Source organism: Trichechus manatus, unplaced genomic scaffold (assembly GCF_000243295.1).
Source record: "Trichechus manatus latirostris isolate Lorelei unplaced genomic scaffold, TriManLat1.0 scaffold00001, whole genome shotgun sequence".
Classification (NCBI taxonomy): Eukaryota; Metazoa; Chordata; class Mammalia; order Sirenia; family Trichechidae; genus Trichechus; species Trichechus manatus.
Genome location: NW_004443937.1, coordinates 16,444,213 through 16,470,950, shown reverse-complemented (window position 1 = coordinate 16,470,950; position 26,738 = coordinate 16,444,213). Strand labels below are relative to the sequence as shown.

Here is a 26,738-nt window from a genome sequence, read left to right as displayed (position 1 = left end):
CATATAGGAAAATCCCATAATACTGGGAATCATGGCCCAGCCAAATTGATACACACATTTTTGGGGGGACATAATTCAATCCTTGACAGCCAGATTTGTCAAATATGTTCGTTTCTGGGGTTTCTTATTGATCTGGAGGAGCCCTGGTGGCACGGTTAAGTGCTGGCTGCTAACCAAAAGGTCAACAGGTTTGAACCCACCAGCTGCTTTGTGGGAGAAAGATGTGGCAGTCTGCTTCCGTAAAGATTACAGCTTTGGAAACCCTATGGGGGCACTTCTACCCTGTCCTATAGGGTCACTATAAGTTACAGTCGACTCGACAGTAATGGGTTTTATAGATCTGTTTAGTCTTATTCCAGCGCCACACTATTACTACTGTTATTTTTATAGCACGTTTTCTAAGACTCATTAGGGCAAGTCCTCTAGCATTACTGTTTTTTTGAGGGGGAAGGAAGGGATTCTTGTTCATGTATTTAAAAAAAATAATAATTTTGTTGCTGTTGTTGAGAATATACACAGCAAGAGCATACACCAAGTCCAAGTTTCTACATGTACATTTTAGTGACACAGGTTACATTCTTCAAGTTGTGCAACCATTTTCACCGTCCTTTTCTGAGTTGTTCCTCATCCATTAACATAAACTCACTGCCTTCTAAGTTTCTGTTGTCAGTTTGATCCCATGTAGTTAGATTGTTCGTGTATATTTATGAATACAGTGAGAATCATTTCATCAAATTCCAAAAAAAAGTTTGGAATTGTTTAAATGAGAGAGAATTAGGCTAAGGCTTCCTGCTTGGAAATGTCTCTCCATTTATTCAGATTTATTCAGATTTTCTTTGTCTCAGTAAAATTGTCATTTTCCTCATTTACGTCTTATGTCCCTGTTAATTCAGTGCTTCTAGTAGAAACTGGGAAAATCTTTCAGGAAAGTGAATTAGCAAAAGCCATCAATATGTTTATACTTTTGACTCAGTAACCCCATTCCTAAACAGTATCTGTGGGTTAAGAGTAACACGACCCTTTACCCTGTGTGAAAATTTGTCTCTCCTATAACTTTCTAGCTCTTGTATCCCTGGGAACCAGATAAAAGCAGAATGTCAACTCTGTTGCTGGGCAGTGTTGCCATGTTGCTTATGTTAGAATGTCCCCTGTTGGTAAGTTGCATCTGGATGAGGAGGGAGGGACTGTAAATACCCAGTGGGAATGCCTGGGCTTTGCTAAGTGCTGACATGTGTACTTGGATATAGCCTGTGGGGGACCTGGGTGCTTTGCCTAAGGAACTGTTAAAAGAGAGAGTGGCTCCTCTCAGGAACGAGGGTTCTAAGTCAGGGTGCCTCCTGCTTCTTCCTACCCCTCATATGTGAGTCCACACAGTCTCCTTGAACTTGAGCTGTACTGCTCTGTGGACTGTTGAAAGAACTCCCACTGAAGATCACCTGCTGCTGCCCTGCCAGTAAATCGAGTCTCAGCCTTTTCAGTAGACTGGTGTGGCGTGTGATAGGCTTGTGAGTCTGAACTGTTATCACATCTAAACCACCACCCCGCCTCACTCCCCAAGCGTTAATGTATCCCAAAGAAATGATCCCATGGGCAAACATGTTCTTTACACCATTGCTTTTTCCAAATTTTTGATATGTTAAATAAAGGGCAGAAATGGCTAATAAAATGCTTAATTTGCTCGAAGGAATATTAGCCCAATAAGTCTATAATTTTGAAGCACTAAAAACAAGAATAAATAATGTGGGAGGAACAAAATACCAAATTGTATGCTGGGATGTGCACTTGCTGTAGTGGGAATTTAGGTGATTTCCTTGCAGCATCCTCAGGTAGTTTTCTGAGGTTAATATGATTTGGGCTTGCAGGTGAGAAAGTGGCTCAGGGGTGTGGTGCTCTGTTGCCCAAGAGAGTTGATGAAACAAGGGGGCCACCCCAGCTGCATTGCTGGCCTGGCTGGGCTCTGGCCTGTGTGGGCAATGACACAAAGGGAAGGAACAAAAATGAAATCTGTAGTTCAAGAGCAGAGAGGTTAAAGTGTATTTCTTGTTTGTTTTCTTTTGAATATTATTAAGCAGTGGAGCCCTGATGATGTAGTGATGGAGAGCTCGGTTGCGAACCAAAAGGTCGGTAGTTCGAATCCACCAGCCACTCCTTGGAAGCCGTATGGGGCAGTTAAACTTTGTCCTATAGGGTCACTATGAGTCGGAATCAACTTGATGGCAGTGGAGTTTTTGGTTGGTAAACCAACAAAACTTAACAGATGAAATTATGCAAATCCCTTTTCTCATTCTCAAAATCAGTGACTTTTCTTAAATATTCCTTAAGAATATCTTTACAAATTTTCATCTTCTCTTCATCCCTTTCTTTAATTTGCCCTTATTTGGATTTGAAACTTGCCCAAAGTATCATACTCTGAACTCTAGCTCAGAATGTGGTACCAGACTTTAGAGACTTGTTTGGGTTTTCTTTTTCTTTTTCTTTCTTTCTTTCTGTTTCTCACTATTTCTTTTTCTTTTTATTGTGGTAAAATATACATAACATAAAATTTACCACTTTAACCATTTAAGTGGATAACGCAGTGGCAGTAAGTGCATTCACAATGTGTGTAATCATTACCATGACTTCCGTAACTTTTTCATCATTCCAGACTGAAACTCTATACTCATTTAGCAATTATTCCCCATTCTCCCCTTCCCCTTGCCTCTGGTAACCACTAACCTACTTTTCGTCTCTGCATTCTAGATACTTCATATAAATGGAATCATAAATGTTTGTTCATTTGTGTCTGGCTTATTTCACTTAGCATGTTTTCAAGGTTCAACCATGTTGTAGCATGTGTTAGAACTACATTCCTCTTTTTGGCTGAATAATATTCCACTGTATGTATATAAAGAAGCCCTGGTGGCACAGTGGTTAAGATCTCTGTTGCAGCCGGAAGGTCAGCAGTTAGAACCCACCAGCCTGTCTGTGGGAGAAAGATGCGACAATCTGCTTCAGTAAAGATTTACAGCCTTGGAAACCCTGTGGGGCAGTTCTGTTCTTTCCTACAGGGTCACTGAGTCAGAATCTACTCAACGGCAGTGGATTTGGTTTTGGATATGTATGTACCACATTTTGTTGGTCCATTCATCTGTTGATAGACACTTGGGTTGTTTCCGCCTTCTGGCTATTATGAATAATGCTGCAGTGAACATTGGCATACAAGCATCTGAGTCGCTGTTTTCCGTTCTTTTTGGTATATACCTGGTAGTGTAATTGCTGGGTTGTATGTTACTTCTATGTTTAATATATTGAGGAACTGCCAAACTGTTTTTCACAGTGGCTGCACCATTTTCCATTCCTACCAGCAGTGCACAAGAGTTCCAATTTCTACGCATCCTTGGCTACACTTGTTTTTTTCTGTTTTTTCTAATAATAGCCACCCTAGTAAGTGTGATGTGATATCTGATGGTGGTTTTGATTTTCGTTTCCCATGAGTCATTTTTTAATGACTAATTAGGTAGAGCATCTTTTCATGTGCTTATTGGTAATTTTGGAGCCCTGGTGGCACAGTGGTTAAGAGCTTGGCTGCTAACCGAAAGGTCAGCAGTTCAAATCCACCAGCCACTCTTTGGAAACCCTGTGGGGCAGTTCTACTCCTGTAGGGTCATTATGAGTCAGAACCGACTCGACAACAATGAGTTTTATTGGTCATTTGTATATCTTCTTCAGAAATGTCTATTCATATCCTTTGCCCTTTTTAATAGGGTTACTTTGTTGTTGTTGTACTCCTTGCACAAAAGTATTAAATTCTGATGAAGTCCAATTTATTTCATTTTATTTATTTATTTTTTGGTCTGTGCTTTTGCTGTCATATTTAAGAAACCATTGCAAAATCCAAGGTCATGAAATTTTACCTCTTATGTTTTCTTCTAAGAGTTTCATAGTTTTAGCTCTTAGGTCTGTGATCGGTTTTGAGTTAAATCTTTGGATACGGTGAACAGTAAGGGTCCAGCTTCATTCTTTTGCATGTGATTTTCAAGATTGTTTTGGCTACTTGGGGTCCCTTGAAATTCCATGTGAATTTCTGCAAAAACTGCCGCTGAGATTTTGATGGAGATTGCATTGAATCCACACATCATTTTGGGTAGTATTGTTATCATAACGATATTAAGTCTTCCAATCCATGAACATGGGATGTCTTTTTATTTATTTAGGTCTTCTTTAATTTCTTTCAGCAGTGTTTTGTGGTTTTCAGTGTACATGTCTTACACCTCCTTGGTTAAATTTATTCCTAAGTATTTTGTTGTTTTTGATACTATAAATGAAATTGTTTTCTTAATTTCCTTTTGGATTGTTCATTGCTGATGATAAAAATACAACTGATTTGTGTGTGTGTTGATTTTGTATCCTGCAACTTTGCTGAATTCATTGTTTGGTTCCTTTTAAAATTTTCTACCTCTTTATTGGTGTTCTCTGTTCATATATTATGTAAAAAATGGCATGGTGGAGGTGTCTGACCTCCTCTAACTTCACAAAGGGGAAGGAGAATCATTATCAACATCAACAACCCAAAGCTGATTCCTATGAGACAGAGGTCAGAAATGCCTCCTTTCTCCAATCTTTTTACCAAATCTGACACTAGCTGTCTCTCCCGTGGCGCTCTCTACTTCTCTGCTGGGTTTGATAATTAGTTACAGTGGCCACACAGAACTCACAGACAATACTCACAATTATGGGGTTTATTAGGGAAGTAACAGGTTACAATTCAGGATCAGAAATGACTCACAATACAGTTCTTCGATCAGGACAGCTTCTCAGGCCTCTCTTGGCTCCTCAGCCGGGCCTCTGCTCAAGAAAGTGTTACAAAGCTCTTTATCTCCACAAGTAAGTGCCAGAGGCACCCCACTCCACTAATAAGCCTTGGCCTGACGGTGTTCAGGTCTCTACCTCCATGGGCTGGCAAGCCTAGCTCTGCCAGTAAGTGCCTGGAGGCACCCCACTCCACTGGGAAGCCCACTGCGCCATCTCCTGGCAGTCTCCTGATTCTGCTGCCTCTGCTGTCGCTGTTTCTCTGCCACTGCTTCTCGCTGCCTTTCACCATGTCCAGTGTTACAGCTCTGTCTGTCTCTGTCTCCTGGGTCTTGGAGGTTTTTAGCACAGGGACCCTGGGTCTAAAGGATGTGCACCGCTCCCGTCTCTTCTTCTCAGTAGTGAAGTCTCCCACTGCTCTGGAATTGGCTCTCTTTTAAGCCTGGCAGCATGGCAGAATGGACCGATTTCCTCATTAGGGTTCCATACACCTTATTTGCATGATCCCCCGCCCATGAGGGTGCCATGTACCTTATTTGCATATTAGCTAGCTATCCAGTCCCCTTGGTGGGCCACAAGCAGTCATTTGCATAGTCCCACCCAGTCATTTGGTGGGAGTTACAAGACCATGGAGAGAAAGGTCGTATAAAAACAATCCATTGCACCACAGTTGTCTTGCTGGTTTCTTTTTAGTCCTTTGTTCATGATTTCCGTTAGCTCATTGAACATATTTAAGACAATTGATTTAACATCTTTTACCGGTAATTCCAGTGTTCGGGCTTCCTCAGGGATAGTTTCTGTCAAATTTTGTCCATGGTCCATACTTTTCTGTTTCTTTGTATTATTTTTTTGTTGAGAACTGGACATTCTGAGTATTATAATGTGACTACTGTAGAAATCAGGTTCTCCCACTCCTCGAAGATTGCTGATGTTTGCTTATTGATGGCTGCAGCTGTCCATTTGTGGCTTTTCCAGACTATTTTTGCAAAGTATGTATTTCTTGTGTGTGGTCACTGAAGTTTCTGTTCCATTATCTCTGCCGTCAGTCAGTGACCTGACAAAGATTTCTTTAAATGTCTGACTCCAAATAGGTGGGAAGAAGTAAGGTTCTGTTGCTTTAAATCTTCTGATAGATGCCGTTAGGGGAATGTTTTGCAGCCCAGAAGGCTGATTCCTCGGGGGAACTGCCAGACCAAGCAAAACGTAGTACCCTAAATTTGGGGGTGGGGTGGGGAACAGGGTGACTTCTGCCTACCCTGACACCATCCAGCCGCTTCAGGAATGCATCTGCTATCCCCTCAGCCTTAGTAGGGCTGAGGATTGGGGGGCGATAGCTGATTTGCACACTGCCCTCTTGGCAAAGACTAGCAGCCTCTTCTTGTCAGACAAAACCTGGTTATAAGCATCCAGCCAGGTTCCAGTGTTCCAAAATAGTTGATTTCAGATCTGTCTTTCAAGGTCATTTGGTTGCTTAAGTAGAGGGAACCAACCCCTAGAGCTTCCTACTCCACCATCTTGTGTGACCTCACAGGCAGTCACTCGGGAGAAAAGTGGGTGCTTATGGGGATCCACTGATATGGATGGTTCGGAGTATGCCTCTCACCACTGATAGGAAGAATCCTAGATATGATGGAAAACTGAAAGAAACAGCCTTTGCAGAACTCCAACTCATCTTACACTGCCCTTCTCACCGCCTAAGTAGTACTAGTGGGAGCTTTACAGATGTGTGCTGGTGGACTGAGGTACAGTGTCTTCAGAATCCAGCCATGGACACGGGGCTGAAGCCTTGAGACAGCTTGACCCTTGGGGTACGTCATGGGGCCTGATATAAGTGCCTAAGAAACTGTTTCTCCAAGCTGACTCCCATTCCCACACTGTTACCACAGCCACAGGAAACAGACTCTCAGAAACCACACAAGACAGCAACTTTCAGGGACGTAGGGCTCACTGTCTATTCCTGGTGTGTGGAACTGTAGTCAGTTCTAGTATTTCTTTTCAGGTTGTAGTCTTGGTACAATACCACCTGTTGAGAAAGAGGAAAAAAGTTGACAGCCAAGCATCTGGAAAAGAGAGAGGTAGCTTTATTACCTTACATAGGCCCTGTGACTTACTGGTTCTTTTATTGCCTTCTGGACTCTGTGTTCTTTATTTATTCATCTCTGCATTGGGCACACATTAAAATGATAGCAGCCAACATTTATTAAACACTTATAGTATTCTAGTCCCTGGGTGGTGCAAACAGTTTGCGCTGGACTACTAATCGAAAGGTTGGAGGTTTGAACCCAACCAGTAGTGCCACGGAAGAAAGGCCAGATGATCTGCTTCCATAAAGATTGTCGTCACGAAAGCCATGTGGAACAGTTCTACTCTGTAACACATGGGGTTTAGATGAGTCTGAATTGACTCGACGGCAATGGGTTTGGTTTTTTGTTTTTGGTTTGTATTCTAGTCACTCTCCTGAGCATTTTACTCATTCAGTCCTCACAGCATCCCTAGAACATAAAAACTATTATCCCTATCCCAGCAGAGAGCCTAAATGACTTGCCCAAGATCACACAGCTAGTAAGTGGCAAAGCCAAAATAAAAACCTAGGTAGTCTGGGTTCAGTATTTGTGTGCTTAAGTAGGCGCACCCATTGTAGGCAGTACTGTCAGCCCCAGCCTTCAAGAATCTAGGTGCTTAAAGATAAAACTAAAAAGTAGCTTTTCTATGACCCAGTCTGGCTTTCTTTTTCTCCCAAACTACAGAAGAGTAAAAGGTTTTATTGCACCAACTTAATTACCTACTTTGTTTACATATAAACATTTATTTCCCCCAGCCCCACTGAAGGCAGGAGTTGGATGTTGACTCCTGCCTTGTCATTCCTAGTATCCTGCCTTGGCTATTTCAATGTCTGCTGGCGAAGAAGGGCCAAAGCTAGGGATTCTCAGAAGACATAAGTGTCGCATTTTAGGGTGCTTACATTCAATCTTGAATTCCCGATTCTAGGAGAGAATACAAGCCTCCCACTGGGGATTTCAGCTGTTGGAAGAGGAGTGTTCCTCCAGCAGTTCTTAGATAAGTCAGTAACATTGGGGTCAAGAATTTAGGACTCCGACTTTTCTGAAAGCCACTGAGTCAGTTGCTGAAGACTCAGATGTAAATAAGACAGGAACCCTTCTTAGTATGTAAATAGACCACAATGTGGTGAGTGCTGGAAGAGTGGAGCAAAAATTAGGCATCTCACATACTATACTGTCTGGTCAGGGGTAGGGAAGGCTGCCAAAAGGTTTTCTGGAAAAGGTGGTCTGGAGCTAAGTCACATATCATGTACTAAACCAGTACTTGAAAATAATTCTCTACTAGGCACTGGGTCACAGTACAGCATCAGACTGTCTTCATGGAGATGATTAGAAAAGAGAAGACAAATACAGTACATGAAATATCAAATAGTGATAAGTGTTCTAAAGAAAATTAAAGCAGGGCAAAGGAATGGAGAGCAGATGGGGAGGGGGAGGAGTGCTATTTTAGATAAAATGGTCACCTTTCTAAGGAAGCAATATTTGAGCAGAGACCTGAATGAAGAGAGGGAATGAACTTGAGCTACTGAGTAAATTGGAGCATTAATCCATATTGCTGTTAGCAACACCCAAGCTGGAGAATACATTATTTCCGGCTGCTCACAGGGACAGGATGGCCCCGCCATGCTGCTTTGCCTAGCTCTCAGGTCCAGAGTTCTGATGACTGATAATGTTGTCTATCAAGGCCCCCTTCGGAGTAGGAAAATAGCCAGCAGGAAGGCTCAGGGCACAGTGATTTTGGGGCTGCTTAGATGTTTGTGCCAAGGAAAGTGTGGTTCACCTTGGTATTGCCATCACTCTCACAGTTCTTTCTCCTTTCCTCTTTCAGTTTGAAGGATGACCTCTAGGAAGAAAGTGTTGCTGAAAGTTATCATCCTGGGAGATTCTGGGTAAGTGTTCCTGCGAATGTGAGGTAACAGATTGGCTTGGATTTAAGCTTGACCACGTTTGAAGCCTCTGCCCTCCACCCTGACTTTTGCCACTTTTGCCTTCTCCGATAGTGGTGGCATAGGGCCTTCGGTCTCCGTGCTGTTTTGCAACATGTTACGTTACCTTTCTTTCTCTGACTTTTAGCATGATTTTGGGGAAGGGTGGCACCTAACTGATGATCAGCATTTTCATGGAATCTCTTTCCTCCAGGCTGGCTAGATTAGGCAGTTTTATTTAGATTTGTTGCCAGTGGCGTCATGCTTGCCAGATGTGGGTTTTGGTTACACTGTGCAGTAAGTACCTCCTACTGCTGTACCTGAATCAGGCCTATATGCAGAAGAGCCTGGAACTGGAGAACTGGGTTCCCATCCTAGCTGTGCCTCTAACCAAGTGACTCTTTAGTGGTTCTTAAGATTCTGTAGCAGTGCTTTTTAGACTTGGCATCTGAAGTGCTCATGAAAGCATTCAGATGATGGGACCCTATGCAGTAATAATAATAAATACAGGTATTCCTCCTCATTACGAAGATCCCTGCTCTTCCTTTAAAGAGGCAGTGATTTTTCTGTCTTGGTTGGCTTATTTGAATCACCTGAGAAGCCTTAAAAACACGGCTGGCATCCAGCATCCATTCAGCCCCTGATCAGTGAAGTAGGACCTAGTTAAAAAAAAAAAAAAAAACAACAACAAACCAAACTGCCATCGAGTCAGTTCCAACTCATAGCGACCCTATAGAACAGACTAAAACTGCCACATAGGGTTTCCAAGGCTGTAATCTTTACGAAAGCAGACTGCCACATCTTCTCCCATGGAGCAGCTGCTATGTTCAAACCGCCGACCTTTTGGTTAGCAGCCAAGCTGGTAGGCAGTACTTAAACAGAAACACACACACTCCAGGTGACTCTGATAATGCTTCCAGGATTGAAAAGCACTGCTTTTAGGCCAGTGTTACCCAAGCCTGCCTGAGAAAAATCACCAGACCCTTAAGATTACAGATTTCCTGACTTCTACCCTAGAAGTTCTGATTCAGGTGGTCTGGGTTGGAGAACACTCCCTTAGGCTATGTCTGTACTTTCAGATCCTCTGCTTATGAAAAAACTAAATTAGTGTGTTCCTTTGGGGAAAGGAAGGTGATACTATTGGCTAAAAGGAGGATTTCTGTATTACCTTAAGGGGCTTTTACCTGCTCCAGCCTCACCACAAAAAATCAGGCATTGTCTCTTGCTTAGTCTTCTGACTGAAAAACGTCTGTGGAGGAGCATCCTCTGAGGTAGATTCTGGTTCAGTAGAATATTGGTGCTTTGTGGTTCAGATCTTAAGCTTTGTAGAGCAGAAAGTTGGCTGACTGACATATGTGTCTGCTTGAAGCCAGTGGCCTCCTGCTGTATTATTTCGTCAAACTTTATAGTAACTACTAAATGAAGAAACACCCAAGACTGCAGTGATATTTTTTGAACAGTGGAGCAATCTTAACTGCTGTCGCTTCTTTTAGAAGGAGAATATTTGCTGGCATCCTCCTTGAAGAGGTGGGGGGGAAATACTAGGTTCTACCATCCAAGTTGCCTGTACCAACATTTTGTAGCAGCTTTTCAACATCTGGTCCACATCTGTACCTTGTATTTTTATCCCAAGAGAAAGTACAACCCTAAAATGAGTAATGTTAGGAGGTTTGCTGGCTTTGTCCTCTATTTTGAGGGCAATTCCTTATTGTCTTCAAAACAGGCAGGTTCCTTTTAAAGCTGCAAATGTAAGAATTAGTTTTCAGTCCCTTTCTATTTGGCTTATCCTTGTGGTTTTTCTCCAATTTCAGAGTCGGTAAGACATCACTTATGAACCAGTATGTGAACAAGAAATTCAGCAATCAGTACAAAGCCACAATAGGAGCAGACTTTCTGACAAAGGAGGTGATGGTGGATGACAGACTAGTTACAATGCAGGTAAGTACACATCTCAGCTTTGCTAACCAAGCCTATTCATTCAGTCTAAATCCGTTTTACTTCATGCCCAGGCATTTTTCTTCCCTCTTATTCAAATCCCACTACTATATTCATGGTTAAGTCGCTGCTGGTACGATTACCAGATAAAATACAAGACAACCAGTTAAATTTGAATTTCAGATAAACAGTGAATAGTTTTCTAGTATAACTAGATACAAGTATTTAGTGTAAGTATGTCCCAGATATTGTGCAAGACATACTTAAACCAAAAATACACTACAAATTATTTGTTGTTTATCTGAAATTCTAAATTAACTGGACTTTCTGTCTTCTGTTATTGTTGTTTTCAGGGTTTTTTTTTTCCTCCCATCTAAATTTGGCAACCTACAGGTTTCTGTCTTGTGTCTCCAAAATGTCTAATGTATCCTTGCCCAGTGGTTTAGGTAAGAAATCTTTGTGTCTGTCCTAAGTTCTTACAGCAGCTGTTAAATTAGCTTCCTAATTTTCTTTCCTGTATTTTTCCTATTTTTATTCTAAAATTTATCCTATGTATAACCTCCAAAGTTTCGATTAACCCAATCTACTTTTTCATTTATCAGCTTAATCTTTCAAGGGCTTTCCTTTCAGCAGCTAGGAGAAGATAACAGATTCCTTAGCATAGCCTTTTGAATGCCTTCATATTTCTGATTACAAATGATTCTTCTCTTTTTTGTCTATTGCCAGGCCTTCCAGATCATGTCCTGCTCTTATAAACCTGTCCTTGCACATGTCTCTGTTTGTCCAGGAAGTTTGCTTTGTCATATCCATGCCCATCCTGAAGTCTCCAACTTTTAGCTCAGATATTACCTTTTGATAACTACCTACATGGCAGTTGTTCTTTCTTATGTTATGTAAATGTCTTCCCCAAGAGACTAAGCCTCTAGAGGTCAAATACAAGGTCTTATCCCATTGTAGTCCTGGCAGACACCTGGCAAATAGTAGGGGCTGAAATGTTTGAATGAAATATAGGTTAAAGGTAGAAAAGTTTTAATATATGTTGATCTGAAGCTGATATGCTTCCACCAGAGAATAAGTACTCATGACACTATACTTGACACTTGACTTGAACTTCTAGGACAGAGCTAACGTAGATCTTCCCCCTCGCTGCCTCACCCACACATACACATCCCATTGCTACCAAGTCAGTTCCAACTCATAGCAACCCTAGAGGACAGAGTACAACTGCCCATCGGATTTCTAAGGCTGTAAATCTTTACGGAAGCAGACTGCCACATCTTTCTCCCACTGAGCGGATGGTGGGTTCTCACCATCGACCTTTTGGTTAGCAGCTGAGCACTTTAACCACTGTGCCACCAGGGCTCCTCACACAGACATGCTCAAAATATAACTAAAATTTAAATAAGCCAGCCAGCTGCCGTCAAGTCAATTCATTCTGACTCATGGCAATCCCATGTGTGTTAGAGTAGAACTGTGCTCCGTAGGGTTTTCAGTGGCTGATTTTTTGGAAGTAGATTGCCAGGCTTTCTTTTGAGGCTCTTGGTGGACTCAAACCTCCAACCCTTTGGTTAGCAGCCAAGTACGTTAACCGTTTACACTACCCAGGGAGGGATTCCTAAATAAACCCAGCTTGAAATAAAAGGAAATTTCGAGATTTGGCAGGAATGAAGAGGGAACTGAAAGCTAGTGATAATTCCAGGCACCTGCCATGGTGATTTGAGAGTTTATAACAGAGACTAGAGTTTTATCAGTTATGCAGGAGGAGAAGATGTGACTGCACAAGGTGGCGGCGCTAGAGCTGAGAATCTCCTTTTACACACATGCACAGTTGTCTAGGACTTTGGAAGAATGTTCCCTCAGTGAAAGCAGGACTGAAAGACCTTGGTCCAGATAAGTTGCAGAGCTTGTGTTTAAAGTATAGGCTTGGTGCTTTGCCTCATTGCCTCCTCATTGAAGAATCCCAGACCCAATATCCACATGTGTAGATTCTAAATTTACACTCTGCGTGATACAGAAATCTCTGTCGTGAAGAATTTAACATAAACTTCTGTCACTCCCAGCAAAAATAATGATAAAGCCACTCTTTAGGAACACTTAACAGCCTCAGGACAGAAGAAATAATCTCTGAAGATGAGTTCATAGCCACATGAGGAAATAATGTACCACAAGAAACATTCACAATGACTAGAGATTTTTTAAAAAAGGAATAGAAACCATAATGGAAAGGGATACTATAAAAAATGAGGATATGGAAAACTTAGAACTTCAAGAAGTTAAAAAATAGTTATTAAAGTAAATGGGCAGTTAAACATTAGGTTAAACATAGCTGAAGAAAATAGTAAACTATAAGAGCTGAGCAAATTACCTAGAAGAAAACTCGAAACAGCAGAATAGAGAACAACCAGAGAGAAAAGACAGATTACTTTTACAGGACCAACAGTTAGACTGATGAATTCTTAACAGCAACAGAGGCCAAAAGGTAATGGAATAACTTCAGGGTGCTGGGGCAAAATACCATTTCAAAATTCTACGTATGTACCAGCCAAAGTAAAAGCTGCTTCTGGTGCGTGAGAACTAGAGCTGTAGAACCAAGCTGTAGTTTTAATAGCCATGTGGGCCAAGGGATTCAGAAGTCCATCCCAATCCTTCCTGGGTTGGGGCCATCATAACAGAGCCATACACGCACTTCTAGCTGGAACCCTAGAGTGCTGCACTCATGAAGTAAACCACATCTGGAGAACCACGGTGCACTGAGCAGAGTCTAGAAACAACCTCTCATGTTCCTGGGAGGTTGAAACTAAACGCTAGCCCCTGTGCTTTCGCAGCCAAACTTGTGTTGCTGGGTTAGTGTTCTTAGACTTCAGTGTCCCTATGAGTCATCTGGAATCTTGTTGATATGCAGATTTTGACTCAGTAGGATTCAGTTGGGGCCAGACCTCCTATACAGGCTCCTGGGTGATGCCAGTGCCACTGGCGAGAGCGCCACACTGAGCAATAAGGGTCTAAGGAATTGCATGTGAAATTACTTTAGAATGGTTCTGGACTGCTAGTACCCTTAAAAGACTACAAGTAAATGAAAATCATCACCTCTGGAAGAAGGCATCTTCATCCTAGATTTTGAAGAATCTCATATATTTTTCAAAAGCTTTTAGCAGCTCACAATAAAAGATAATCAAAATAAGAAAACAAGACATCATGAGAAAGAACCAGTAGAAAGCTGCCTGTTAAGTCCAATGTGCTCGCTGTATTTAAAGAAATAAGGCAGTCTGGGTGGCGTAAAGGGTTTGCAGCTGACTACTAACCTGAAATTTGGCAGTTCAAACCCACCTAGCAGTGCCTGGAAAGAAAGGCCTGGCGATCTGCTTCCTTAAAGATTGAAACCTGTTGCTGCCGAGTCGACTCTGACTCATAGCGACCCTGTAGGACGGAGTAGCACTGCCCCATATGGTTTCCAAGGCCGTAAATCTTTATGGAAGCAGACTGCCACATCTTTCTCCCGCAGAGCCACTGGTACGTTCAAACCACCGACTTTTCAGTTAGCAACCAAGTGCTTAACCACTGTGCCACTAGGGCTCCTTTTCCTTAAAGATTACAGACAAGCCTGTGGAGCTCAGTTCTACTCTGTAACACATGGGGTCACCATGAGTTGGCACTGACTCAACAACAGTGGGATTTTTTTGTTTTATATATCTGCAGAGAAAAAACTAGACAGGTAACATAGACTTGGGGAGAAAAAAACAACTTCTATAAATGAAATATAGTAAACAAAATTGAAAATCCAGAGAATGGTTTTGGCAGCAGATAAGGCCCACCAGAAGAGGGTTGGTAGGAAGAAACGGCATGGGAGATAATGAAAGAGAAGTAAAGACAGGATTCAGTGAGATCTGACCCACTTTTAATGAGAGTCTCAGAAGAGAAGAGAGGCTAGATCAAAAATAATACTTGCTAAGAATTTTCCAAAATTGCCATGGCACCAATCCACAGATGCAGGAAGCCCAGATTTCAAGAAGGATAGATGAAAAGAAATCTACATGAATCATAATGAAACTGCAAAAAGCAAACAAAAGCAACCAGAGGGAAAAGATGACCTTTAAAGGGCACCCCACCACACCCATCTGTTAGTTCATCCTGCCGTGGTGGCTTGCATGTTGCTATGATGCTGGAAGGTATTTCAAATACCAGCAGGGTCACCTATGGTAGACGAGTTTCAGTGGAGCTTCCAGACTGTAAAGTAGACTAGGGAAAATATGCCTGGTGATTTACTTCTGAAAATTAAAATTAGCCCGTGAAAACCCTGTGAATCACAACAGAATGTTGTCTGATACAGTGCTGGAAGATGACCTCCCTAGGTTGGAAGGTATTCAGAATGCGCAGTGGATGCAGCAGCATACCAACAATAGAGAAGATGAGGGACCGGGCAATGTTTCGTTGTTTTGTATGTGGTGTCACCATGAGTCAGAGCCAACTTGATGGCAACTAATAACAACAGAAGAGCAACATGAAGCTGATAGTTGACTTCTTAACAGTAAGAGTAGAACACAAAAGTCAGTGGAGTGTATTCTGAAAGAAAATAACAGTACAGTCAGTCCCTGGATTACAGACGAGTTCTATTCCTAAATCTGTCTTTAAGTCGAATTTATACATAAGACGGAACAGTTAGGTACAGTTCATATCTAACCTGCAGGCCCAGCACATGGAGCAGAGCGGTAGTGCTTGGGACATGAGGATGGTGGGGTCAGCCGTTGCCAAGCTCCGAGGAAGACAGATGCACGTGGGCTCTCCAGTTGTTGCTGTAGACCGCGGTTGGGTGCACCATGTCATAGAGGCTCAACCCACCTGTAGCCGCCCAAGGACCCAATGTGGCAGCTGTACATGCACAAGAAGTGTGGCCCGTTGTGGGACCCTGGGAGCCCAAACACCAAGTCATTTTTTTCCTGATAGGCTTTACAGGGGGGTTGGTGTGTAACTGTGGGTTATACGTAAGTCAAGTCAGACATTCGTAACCAGGGACGTTCTTGTAACCCAGGGACAGCCTGTATTCTAAGTATGCATGTATCTGTTTTTAGTATGATAACCCTAATGTTAAGAATATGTAACTTCCAAACTGGTATAAGGGAATCAAAATTGGAACTATATAACTTAATGTGTGGGGGAAAATTAGTGACTTTTTTTTTAAGTTCCTCACATTCAGGAAGAAGCTAGAAATAATAATAAACATTAAGTGAACTCAAATATGCATGAAAAATTAAAAGGTAACATTATGAAGTCACAGTAATTTGAACAGTGTAATATTGGTACCCAAATATACAGATAGCCCAAGAAAACAGCAGGCATATAACAGGGCACACGGCAATGGACATTCAGTAGAGAGGTGGCTTTGCACAGCAGGGGGAACAGGAAGAGTTATTCAATAAATGAGGTTGGGCCAGTTCCTTTCCATTGGGGTCGGGGGAGCTGATGAATTCAAGACCTGATTGTGGAAAAAATACAAAATGAAAACTTTTAAAAATAAAAATAGTTAATATTTTACCTTAGAGAAGTATTTAAGATAGAGAAAACACAAATCATAAAAGCTTAAAGATTGATAATAGACCACATTAAATTGAACATCTGTGAATAACAAGATTCTCAACAACAAAGCAAATATAGACCGGGAGAAAATAGTGATAATGCTTAACTGACAAACCCTAGTGGATAACTGAGCAAAAGATGTGAACAGACAATTAACAGAAGAAACCCTAACAGCCAGTGGCTTGACTTATAGAGAATTGTAAAATGAAAAGGCTGTCCAATCTCTAGAATCTCAGGAGTAGGACATTGCCAAGCTGGTGGTGGGAGTGTACTAGTATAGCCACTTCAGTGGAGGCTGCCATCTTGTTCTCCAGTGTTGAATGTGCACATACCCAGCAATTTAGCAATTCTGTGTCTAGGTATGCGGAGCCCTGGTGGTGCGGTGTGACGCACTCGGCTGCTAACCAGAAGGTCAGCTGGTCGAACCCATAGCTGCTCTGCAGGAAAAAGATGTGGCAGTTTCCTTCCATAAAGATTTACAGCTTTGGAAACGGAGTGGGGTAGTTCTGTTCTCTCCTACAGGGTCGCTATGAGTCGGAATCGACTCATCGGCAGAGGGTATGTCTAGGTGTATAGCCTAGAGAAACTTACCTCTGGGGATGAAGAGGTGTGAAAAAAATGTTCATTGCAGCCTTGTGTGTAATAGTGAAAAACTGCAAATAAGTCAAAGTCAAATGACCAGGGAAATAACGTGGTATATTAAGTCAGTGGAATGCCGTACAGCTTTTAACCTTTGGAAATGAAAAAAAAGCAAGTTGCAAAAAGATGTACAGGATGTTTGCAGAAGCTGTTTACTTTTGGGGAGGAAGGAAAGAGAATGCTAGGGGAGAGGGTTTGCTATTTCCTTAAAAATAAACTGACAGATGGCAGTGTTAATATTTGTAACATTAGAGTAGTGGGTAGATCTATATGGATACAGTTTTGAATGTAGAAAATACTTCAGTTAAATATTAAAAATCTAAAAGATGAGTCAGCCATAGGACTGTACTTTCCTAAATTTGAAGTTAAATTATTTTGCTTTAATATTTGTAACATTAGAGTAGTGGGTAGATAGGTATATATGGATACAGTTTTGAATGTAGAAAATAAAATACTACAGTTAAATATTAAAAATGTAAAAGATGAGTCAGCCATACGACTGTACTTTCCTAAATTTCAAGTTAAATTATTTGGCAAACTTGCTAAGAATAACTCCCTAATTTTTCAGCTTTTCTTTTTAATTCTTTTTTTGCCTTCTCTGTATGTCTGAGTTCCAAATATCTATTTGTTTCCACATAAGAGTAATAGAGTTCTTATGTAGTAATTCCACGCTTCAGGATTCTGTCCTAAAGAAGTAATCTGAAATACAGAAAAATATATGTAAAAAGTTCATTGCTGAGTTGTTTATAATTGTGGAAATTGTCAGCAATATTATAAATAAACAGGAATTAGGGTTGATTTACTTACCTTGTTTTCCGAGTTTGTTGGGCAACAATAAAGCTGTGAGCTGTGCAGGAGATGATGTCGTGGTCTGAATTTAGGGGGCAGAGAGCGTGTAGAGTGATGTGTAAGATTCCCGCTGCATGAAACTCTAAAATGTGGCTGATGGTCCCCATGAGGTAGGATGCCAGATTTTTTTTTTTTTGCTTTTTGCATTACTTATTTTCCAGGTGTTCATCTAATAGTGCTACTTCTGTAATGGAAACTTTTTTCTTTAAATTACCCAGGCCTAGATTTAAATTCTCATTTTTTAAACTTTCTTTCCTACTTTCCCTTTATAGGGGTAGTTGTCTCTTTCTACTTTCCTTATTGTGTAACCAAGTTCTTGAATCCCCCTCCACCTTGGTCCCCTTTTATGAGAAAGGCTCGTTTTTCCATTCAAAGATATATATACAATATAGAACATTGGGAAACGAGAAAGGCACTAAGGCCGACATCACCAGCAGTTTCTGCTGGCTCTCCACTGTTACTGTAAGTCCTATTTTTTCTATAGAAAGATGTACTTTGCTTATTGTTTTGGTGGGCATTTAGTCCCCAGTGCTGCAGAGAGGCAGGTAGAATAATTGGACTTGAATTTGTTTTTATTGCCCTTCATGCTTAATGTTTAACTTACTTAACCCATCACCACATCCTTCTGGTTCTCTCTGAATGGTTTACCTCACCCAGTGATGTGAAACACGTCTGTGCGTCCCCCAGACATTGCTGAAAACCTCCTAACTTCACTCCATCTGTAGTCAGGACACATTGCTGCTAAGACATGGCTGCTAGCACAGGTCCTGTTTTAAAAAGGTTCTTCCCAGAGAGATGATTAGTGCTTGTATTGATTGATTAAAGTTGTCTGGGAATGGAGTAGGGTTCCCTGTTACCAGAGGTGTAAGAGTCTGATTGACCCCATTGTCACTGATTGTGGAGAACCATGTTCATCAGAGGAGACGACTGAAGTCGGCTTCTCATAGCTGCCCTCCTCTTAGGAATAACCCTTGGGCTCATGTGAATTGTTACCAACAAAAAGCCGCAACACATACTCTGCCCAGCACTGCCCTTGGTAACACAGCCCCTGTCCATCATGCTTTTAGCTTGGGCTATTCTTGGCTCATCTGTGAGCCAGAGTTCAGCCTGAATACTCATATTGCTCTACTGGAGCTTTTCAAAGGGGCTTTAATGCTACCACTTCCAGCCTTCTAGCCAATATTGAAGTTCTAGCTCTGCTCCTGCTCAGCTCCTGCTCGCCACTGTGTTATTTGAGCCAGTCCCCAAGAGTAAACGAACGAAAAAGAATGAAGGGAGAAAAGGAAGAGCCCTGTGGTGTTGACTTTGAATTAAAGGTAGCAAATATGAGAAAGAAAAAAAAAAAAGAGTAAACCAGCAGGTATCTGCCTGGATTTGCACATGATATTTTAGGGAACTTTTTGAGAGATGTTGTGGGATTTGGAATTTTACGAGCTTTGTTTACCTTGGTAGTACTATGTAATGCAGCCCCATCCTAGTTTATTGCCCTTGTAGATAGTATTCTCACCACACAGCCATCCCCCACTTTGTATAGCAAGGGTCTGCTACCTGAACTGTGTGTTCATGCTTGGCATACAGTCAGATGCTCAGTGTGTATATGTCCTGGGTGCAGTTGATACATTCCCCCAAGTGATCTGGGGTCACAGGGAGGCAGATTGACTGCCTGAGCAGGGCTTCATGGAAGATCTCAACTCCCTTCTGCAAAATTGATTCTAGAGATGTAACTGTAGTGACTCAGTCTGTACTCTATCTTGGTCCAAACCCCTGACCTTTGGGGCAGTTGGTTGGCAATTTGGGCATAAAGGATAACTTTATTGGGGTTATGAAAATGGTCCAAGTTCTCAATTCATAAACAGAGTGGTTTCCCTGCAAACGGACAGTAGATGCAGCAGTTGAAAACCCATGTCAGCTAGAAGGCCGTCTCCTCAGTAACCACATGCTGCGTCAGACCCAGTCACTCTCTTAAACGAGTGGGTTGCCCAGGGCGTGTGACCATTCCTCAGAACACTAGTCACCTCTCCAGGCTAATAGGTGGCCCTGTTAGGGACCCAGGAAGGTGAGGAAACCCAGCCTTGCCTGGTGTTATTTTGATTAAAAGCTTGACTTTGTCACGATGTTTGTTCTCGTTGTCTTGATCTCTCTATCGAGGTTGTTTCTGTTTGTTTTTTAATTTAGGTGTAGTATAAATAGACTGATCTCTTGTTAAGGTAAAATTTGCATACAGTAAAAATGCAGAGATTTAAATGTACGATTCAGTGAGTAATCGCCTCCCTATATTTCTGTCAACCTCAGAAAGTTCCCAGAGCGCACAAATCTTAGGTTTACCGTTCAAAGTTTACATACATACATACTTACACACTATACGTACTCATGTGGTCACCACCTAGATCAACATTTCTGGCACCCCAGAAAGGCTTCTTGTGTGTCTCTTCTCACTCAGTGTCTCTCTCTCTTACACATAAACACGGTTTATCAGGGCTATATTTCCTGAATTCTGAACCCTGTCTCTGTAGGGGCAGGGGCCCTGTATTCAGTTCCTTTCCTCCCATCTCACCTCCCCCACCCCCACCCCAGCATCCCTCTTGTCGCCTGCTCTCCTTCCCACACCCTCCCAGGAATAAACGTTTTGTCTCTCGCAGATCTGGGACACAGCAGGACAGGAACGGTTCCAGTCTCTCGGTGTGGCCTTCTACAGAGGCGCAGACTGCTGCGTTCTGGTATTTGATGTGACTGCCCCCAACACGTTCAAAACCCTTGATAGCTGGAGAGATGAGTTTCTCATCCAGGCCAGTCCCCGGGATCCTGAAAACTTTCCCTTTGTTGTGTTGGGAAACAAGATTGACCTCGAAAACAGACAAGTAAGTGCTAAAGACAGTGGAAATCAAAAACAATGCAAAGGCTTAAGAACCTACCCTGCTGAAGGCCATGGCTACTGAATCATAGAAAGGACCTTCTTTGAGAAGCAGCTAAGTTTGGGGTGAAAGGTGCTGTTTTTAGCTTTGATTGGTAAAACGCCACTTGCCTCAGGGGCAGTAAGTACTGTATATCTGTACATATGTGCCCCCATGGTGGTGGGGGTGGTGGTGGTCCATGAACCTCCAAGAGTTAAATTAGAAGGGACAACTAACTAGTTACCTGCACAGCCCTTGGAATAGGTCTTTGCTCCCTAATCTAGTACAGGCATACCATCTTGGCTTCCCCTGTGCAAAACAGGGGTGGTGAAATTGTACTAACATAGTACCAAATCCATTCTGTGGAGTTACCTGCACTCGCTGTCCCTCTCTGTCCAAGTGTAATCATTTGACTTAAGGCAGTGTGATGCTCTGCAGTTGGCCTTTTGGATTGATTTAAAGGCAGGCTTGAATTTAAAGCCTGAGTCATACACTGTGAAAACTTTTTGGAGTCTGAGCCTTCACTCGTATAATGAGGACACTCTTGGATCAGATGGCAGTGTACTCTAAAGCCCCCCAGCACACTCTTGGAGCTTGGGAAATGGTGGCTTTCTAGTTGATCCATCGTTATTTTCCTCTCTTACCATAGAGACTGGCTTCTGAGGTGCTCCCCTGAATTTGGAGGGTTCTGTGCTGAGGCCAGAATGGCTCTGGAAGGTGTTGTTGGTTAGTCTAGGCTTACTTCAGGCCAGCTGCCTTTGAGGACACAGGCCCATGAGACCTGGTTTAAGCCCCAACACTGCGCCCAGCCGGCTGTGACTTGGAGCTGTTGCTTTGCCTCTCTGAGCCTCATTTCCCTGTGTGCACTTTAAAGGAGGAATTAGATTTTGTCATTTTCAAGTGCCCTCCCAGGTCCAAATGTCTCATGCCTCATTGTGGAGTTTACATTAACATTACCCAAAGAATTTGGTCTTTGTCCCATGTTCCAGAGAGAGAATCTCTTAAAAAAACAAAACAAAACAAAAAAAACCTTGGAATTCAAGTGTCTTGGATAAGGACTCCAGACCACACACACCTGACAGGTGAGGTGATGATGTGACTCTGAGGTGGGAGCTAGCCAGGCCAGAAAGACCCACCACACAGTACCTCGTAATCACCTCTTGATACCGACCAGTCTCAGGAAAGAGGAACTGGAGTTTGCATTATGTAATGAGACCTCCAATAAAAGCTCTGGACACACAAGCTCCATGGGCTTTCTGGTTGGAGAAAGACATCTATGCATGGGGGAGGGTTGCATGTTCCTTTGGGACATGGAAGCTCTGTGCTGGTAACCTTCCCAGACCTTGCCCTGTGTATATCTTCATTTGTCTCTTTTTTTTTTTTTTTCTGTAATAAAGCTGTTATAAGCATAGCACCTTCTGTGAGTTCTGTGAGTTGTTCCAGTGAATTATTGAACCCAAAGGCATAGTGGGAGCTAGCAGGTCAAAAGTGAGGGAGTCCAGGGGAGGCTCCTGAGCTTGCGGCTGGCATCTCGAAGGGGTAGTGGGAAACCCCAGATTGTAGCCAGTAGGTCAGAAGTGAGGGTGTCATGTGGGCTTCCAAACTTGCAGCTGGCATCTGCCTGTTTGGCAGTCTTAAAGACAGTGTCCTTTTAAATTGTGAGGTCTGGCCTAGGTCTGAGTGGCTAGGGTCAAAGAAGTGCTACATGGGCAGCTCGTGTCAGAACTGAACAGAGAAGTAGAAAGTGGGAGTTTGATTTGATTGGTCCACTTCCTCATGGACCTGCCTGGATCTCTTGGGTGCTAAAGACTGTTTTGGGCTTTCAAATGGCATTTCTGTTGGAAACATAGACTCTTCCAATAATTATAGCCAGATTTATTTCTGACCATTGATCTCTTTTTCTCCCCTTCCTAAGTGACTTGTCTCTTGGCAGAAAATGGGCTCGGGGAGCGGGTAAAGAATTAGGTTGTGAGGGGCTAGAGTGGCCATGAGAGCTGCAGAATTCTGGGGCACCTGAGTGTGTAGCACACATGACATAACAGCAATGGGAGAGGGACTGACAAACCTCAAGACCAAGCTGCCTGGTATTTCCCATGCTGGGGCCTCTGAGGTCCCAGGAGAGATGGTTCATTTCTCTCTGGCTCTGCCACCTTATTTCCCTCATAAGCAGCTCTTAAGTATAGCTAAGGATCAGAAGCCATGGGTTGTAGTCAGAAAATGGCCTTTGGTTTGAATCTTAGCTATCCTGCATAATAGCCAGCAGGGTAGCCTTGGACAAGTCTGCAGGTCTCTCCCGACCCTGACTCTCCACACACCTTCCTCCCCCAAGTCTGCTCCCTCACCTGTGCCATCTGCAGTGTAGGGATGCCGTCCTTGTTGTGCAGGAGTAAGCCAGCTGCTTCTGTGATGAGTACACATGAGCCTTGCTTCCTCTTCCAGGTGGCCACAAAGCGAGCACAGGCCTGGTGCTACAGCAAAAATAATATTCCCTACTTCGAGACTAGTGCCAAGGAGGCCATTAACGTGGAGCAGGCGTTCCAGACGATTGCACGGAATGCACTTAAACAGGTAGGTCCCTGGAAGCTGTCTGGCTCCCTCTGGTGATGTCTGACCACCAGTCCAGCCACTGCCCAGTGTCCTTACCCTTCATCTTCTTTCCTAGCCGACTCTCTTTTCTGTGTAGTCAGAAAAACCAATGTGTTTGTCTGAGAAGATAATGATGTGTTCTGCTTAAGCTTCCAGAAGTTCACCTTGTTTGTGAAAATCAAAAAGTTGCAGAGACAGTGAAGACTGGCTGAGGCCACCCATGTTTGGGTGGGCGTGGTATTTTCTTGCACGCTGTTAGGAGATCAGGCCACTAGGATGCCCCTGATGAGATTGCTTCTTCCATTTAAGGAGGAGATAAATTTGAAATTGAATCCCAACTCTGCTACTGATCATAGGATGCCCCTGATGAGATTGCTTCTTCCATTTAAGGAGGAGATAAATTTGAAATTGAGTCCCAACTCTGCTACTGATCATTAGATCTAGGTATTTAGCATATTTGAGTTTTCATCCTCTCATCTATGAAATGGGAACACCTGCTTTGCAGGGTGGTTTTGAAAATTAAATGCAAAGGATTTACTTTTGTCACCCTCATAAATGCTTATATTTAATTGCAGGAAAGGTTAACCAGAAGCTCTAGCGTTATATTTCTTAAGTAAAGTTTTCCTGTGTTTTTCTTCTTGTTTGTGTTGTTTACTTAAGTGGTTCCAAAAGAAAGTTCCTTGTTGTTGGTATGTAATACTCCTTGTGGGAGCAGAGAGGCTATTCTGATTTTGGATTGAGCAGCTCTGTGAGAGCCAGTAGTGTGTTTGGGCAGGTCACGAGGTATCACCCGTCCTCTGTTAGTCAGACACGCTGTGAGTTGGAGGGGACCAGGGGATGTTTAGAGGTTAGATGTGGGGGGAATGGGACATGTTCACAGGTTAGATGTCGGGGGAATGGGGAGAACACTTGAGGGAGTGCAAATGGTGACTGTCCCCAGACATGTTCTCCTGGCTCCAGGAAACGTAATTTTTCGAAGGCCATGGCTCTCTGCAGAATGTGTGGGCAGGAAAATATTTGGAGTGGGAAAGGTCTTGCCATGGGGTAGGGGTGTGTGCCCCCTGTTTCATAATGAAAGGGACAGCCCTACACATAAGGAATTGTTCCGCTCAGAATGCCAGGAGAGCTCCCGCCGAGGCTCTGTTTCTTAGTTACCTAAGACCATCTGTCTGACCTCTCCAGCTGATGAGAAAATCCATCCACATAGGTTAAGTGGCATGCACATTCAGCATTTGAGAGACACAATTCTCCTAAACCTCTGGAAGAAAAAGAAGGTAGATCATAGACCCAGGAAAATGAGTGGGAAACAGGAAACTTGAGAAACCTGTGATTGAAGGGGCAGCTAGCTCTCGGCTCCAGCCCACTGGTGCCTTGTGGCAATGCTGAGCAAAAGTTGCTCTCCCTGGCTGAATTTCTCTCTTCATGTTGACCTGGAGTTATCACAAACCTTGTCTTCCTCTTGCTTATTCTTTGGAGAGTTGAGCATCTCCTGCCAGACCCCACCCTTAACTGCCTGGTCATGTTCTGCCCCCAGCTCCTTGCCCAGGCAGTAGTATGCCACTCCTGGGAGGACAGGGCCAGAGCTGAGAGCTGGAATTCCTTTGTGCCTTAAAGCCCTGTGTAACCAACCTTTGTCTCTTGCCCTGTCCAGGAAACAGAGGTGGAGCTGTACAATGAATTCCCCGAACCCATCAAGCTGGACAAGAATGACCGGACCAAGGCCTCGGCGGAAAGCTGCAGTTGCTGAAGGGGCAGTGAGAGTAGAGCACAGAGTCCTTCACAAACCAAGAACACACTTAGGCCTTCAAACACAAGCCCCCCTTGCCTCTTCCAAACAAAACATAAATTAATCTCTCATATCCAGCTGCCAAAAGAACCCCCACCAAACACACTCACCCTTATACACAATACACACACAGATCTGATACAAGCAGACAAACTCAAGCCCACGCCTGTGATACAGCTCCATGGGGGTCTGCCCTCCCACCACATGAGCCCTCGTCTGTGGCAGCAGGACAGGCCAGCTGTAGACATTGTTCTGGCGTGGAATCGGCGTTGGAAGCGTATTCTTTTTGTCCACTGGAGAGAGAGAGAACTGTTTACAGTTAATCTGTGTCTAATTAGTTAAACTTGATTTTTTTAACTGTTTTGTGGTCTTTTTACCCCATCTCACCCTCCCTCCTTGTGAAGGCTACACCTTGGGAAGGCTGGTGCCCACGTTTCATTACAGGCTCACACCCAGTCTGATTAGGCTGAGTTTTGTATGTATCTGTTAATGCTTGTTACTTTTAACTAATCAGATCTTTTTACAGTATCCATTTATTATGTAATGCTTCTTAGAAAAGAATCTTATAGTACATGTTAATATATGCAACCAATTAAAATGTATAAATTAGTGTAAGAAATTCTTGGATTATGTGTTTAAGTCCTGTAATGCAGGTGTGCAAGACGGAGGGTTGAACCCTATCTGGATTGCAGAGTGTTAGCAACTCAGAATTCGAAAATCCAGCTAGAGGCAGTATTCTGTACAGTAGACACGAGAATTATGTACGCCTTTTATCAAAGACTTAAGAGCCAAAAAGCTTTTCATCTCTCTGGGGGGAAACTTTCTAGTTCCCTTCTATTCTAAATTTTCCAAAAGGTTGATTTGCATAATACAGTGGTGTGTGCAATGGATAAAATGGCTGTTGTTTCAAATATTAAAATTCTCGTTTTCCTTTTTTTTTCTTCCCCCTGCTCCACACTTGAAAACTCTCCTGTTAGATCAGCATCCTACTGTAAGAGGAAAAGGAAAATCCTAACAGATCTGTCCTAGTGATTTTACCTTTGTTCTAGAAGGCGCTCCTTTCGGGACTGTGGTATCCTTAGGTTAGTAAACCATTTTCTCCTTTTCCCCACCCGACTCTCCAGTATTGCCCATCATTAATTAACCTGTTTCTTCGGTATGGAACCCTGACAGTTCTGCTCCCTCCCTAGGATCTGCCCCTGCATTGTAGCTTGCTTAACGGAGCACTTCCCCTTTTTTCCAAAGGCCTACAGTCTAGGGTGTGGGCTGAGTTCTTCTGTAAAGAGATGAACGTGATGCCAATAAAATTTAACAAGAACAAAGATCATCTGATTTTGCCCTGTCTTTTTTCCTTCTTCCCTACCCTTGGCTCAGAAGAGATAATGTTAGCTAATCATAGCTGATGCTTTTTCAAGCTAAATTTAGAGCCCTCCATATGGGCACTTGTGGTGCTTTGAGGCAGAAAGGCCTTCTCCTTCCCAACCCTGCAGTACTTGTCCCTAACTTTTTTTTTTTTTTTTTTTAATCAAACAGTATTGGGAGCAGAGGGAGAGACCCTGAATGAAGAACACATTGTCCCTTTAGAGGAGCAGCCACAACTAGTGATGCATGGGCCACACATGACCTGTTTCTGTAACTTAGCCTGTGCGTGCGTGTGTTTTGATTGACTTAGTTGGTAATACTTATATATCACATAATTCTGGATTTC

At 42.8% G+C, this 26,738-nt stretch overlaps 1 protein-coding gene across 1 annotated transcript in view; it reads left to right on the top strand.

Moving 5' to 3' along the window:
* Positions 1 to 26,356, top strand: part of RAB7A (RAB7A, member RAS oncogene family) — a 73,588-nt gene extending 47,232 nt beyond the window's left edge. The window contains exons 2-6 of the mRNA XM_004368391.2: positions 8,677 to 8,737; positions 10,585 to 10,711; positions 20,407 to 20,625; positions 23,098 to 23,226; positions 24,896 to 26,356. Coding sequence (XP_004368448.1) covers positions 8,685 to 8,737; positions 10,585 to 10,711; positions 20,407 to 20,625; positions 23,098 to 23,226; positions 24,896 to 24,991 — 624 coding nt within the window. The 5' untranslated portion in view covers positions 8,677 to 8,684 and the 3' untranslated portion in view covers positions 24,992 to 26,356. The remainder of the gene's footprint in view (positions 1 to 8,676; positions 8,738 to 10,584; positions 10,712 to 20,406; positions 20,626 to 23,097; positions 23,227 to 24,895) is intronic.
* Positions 26,357 to 26,738: the final 382 nt, after the last annotated feature.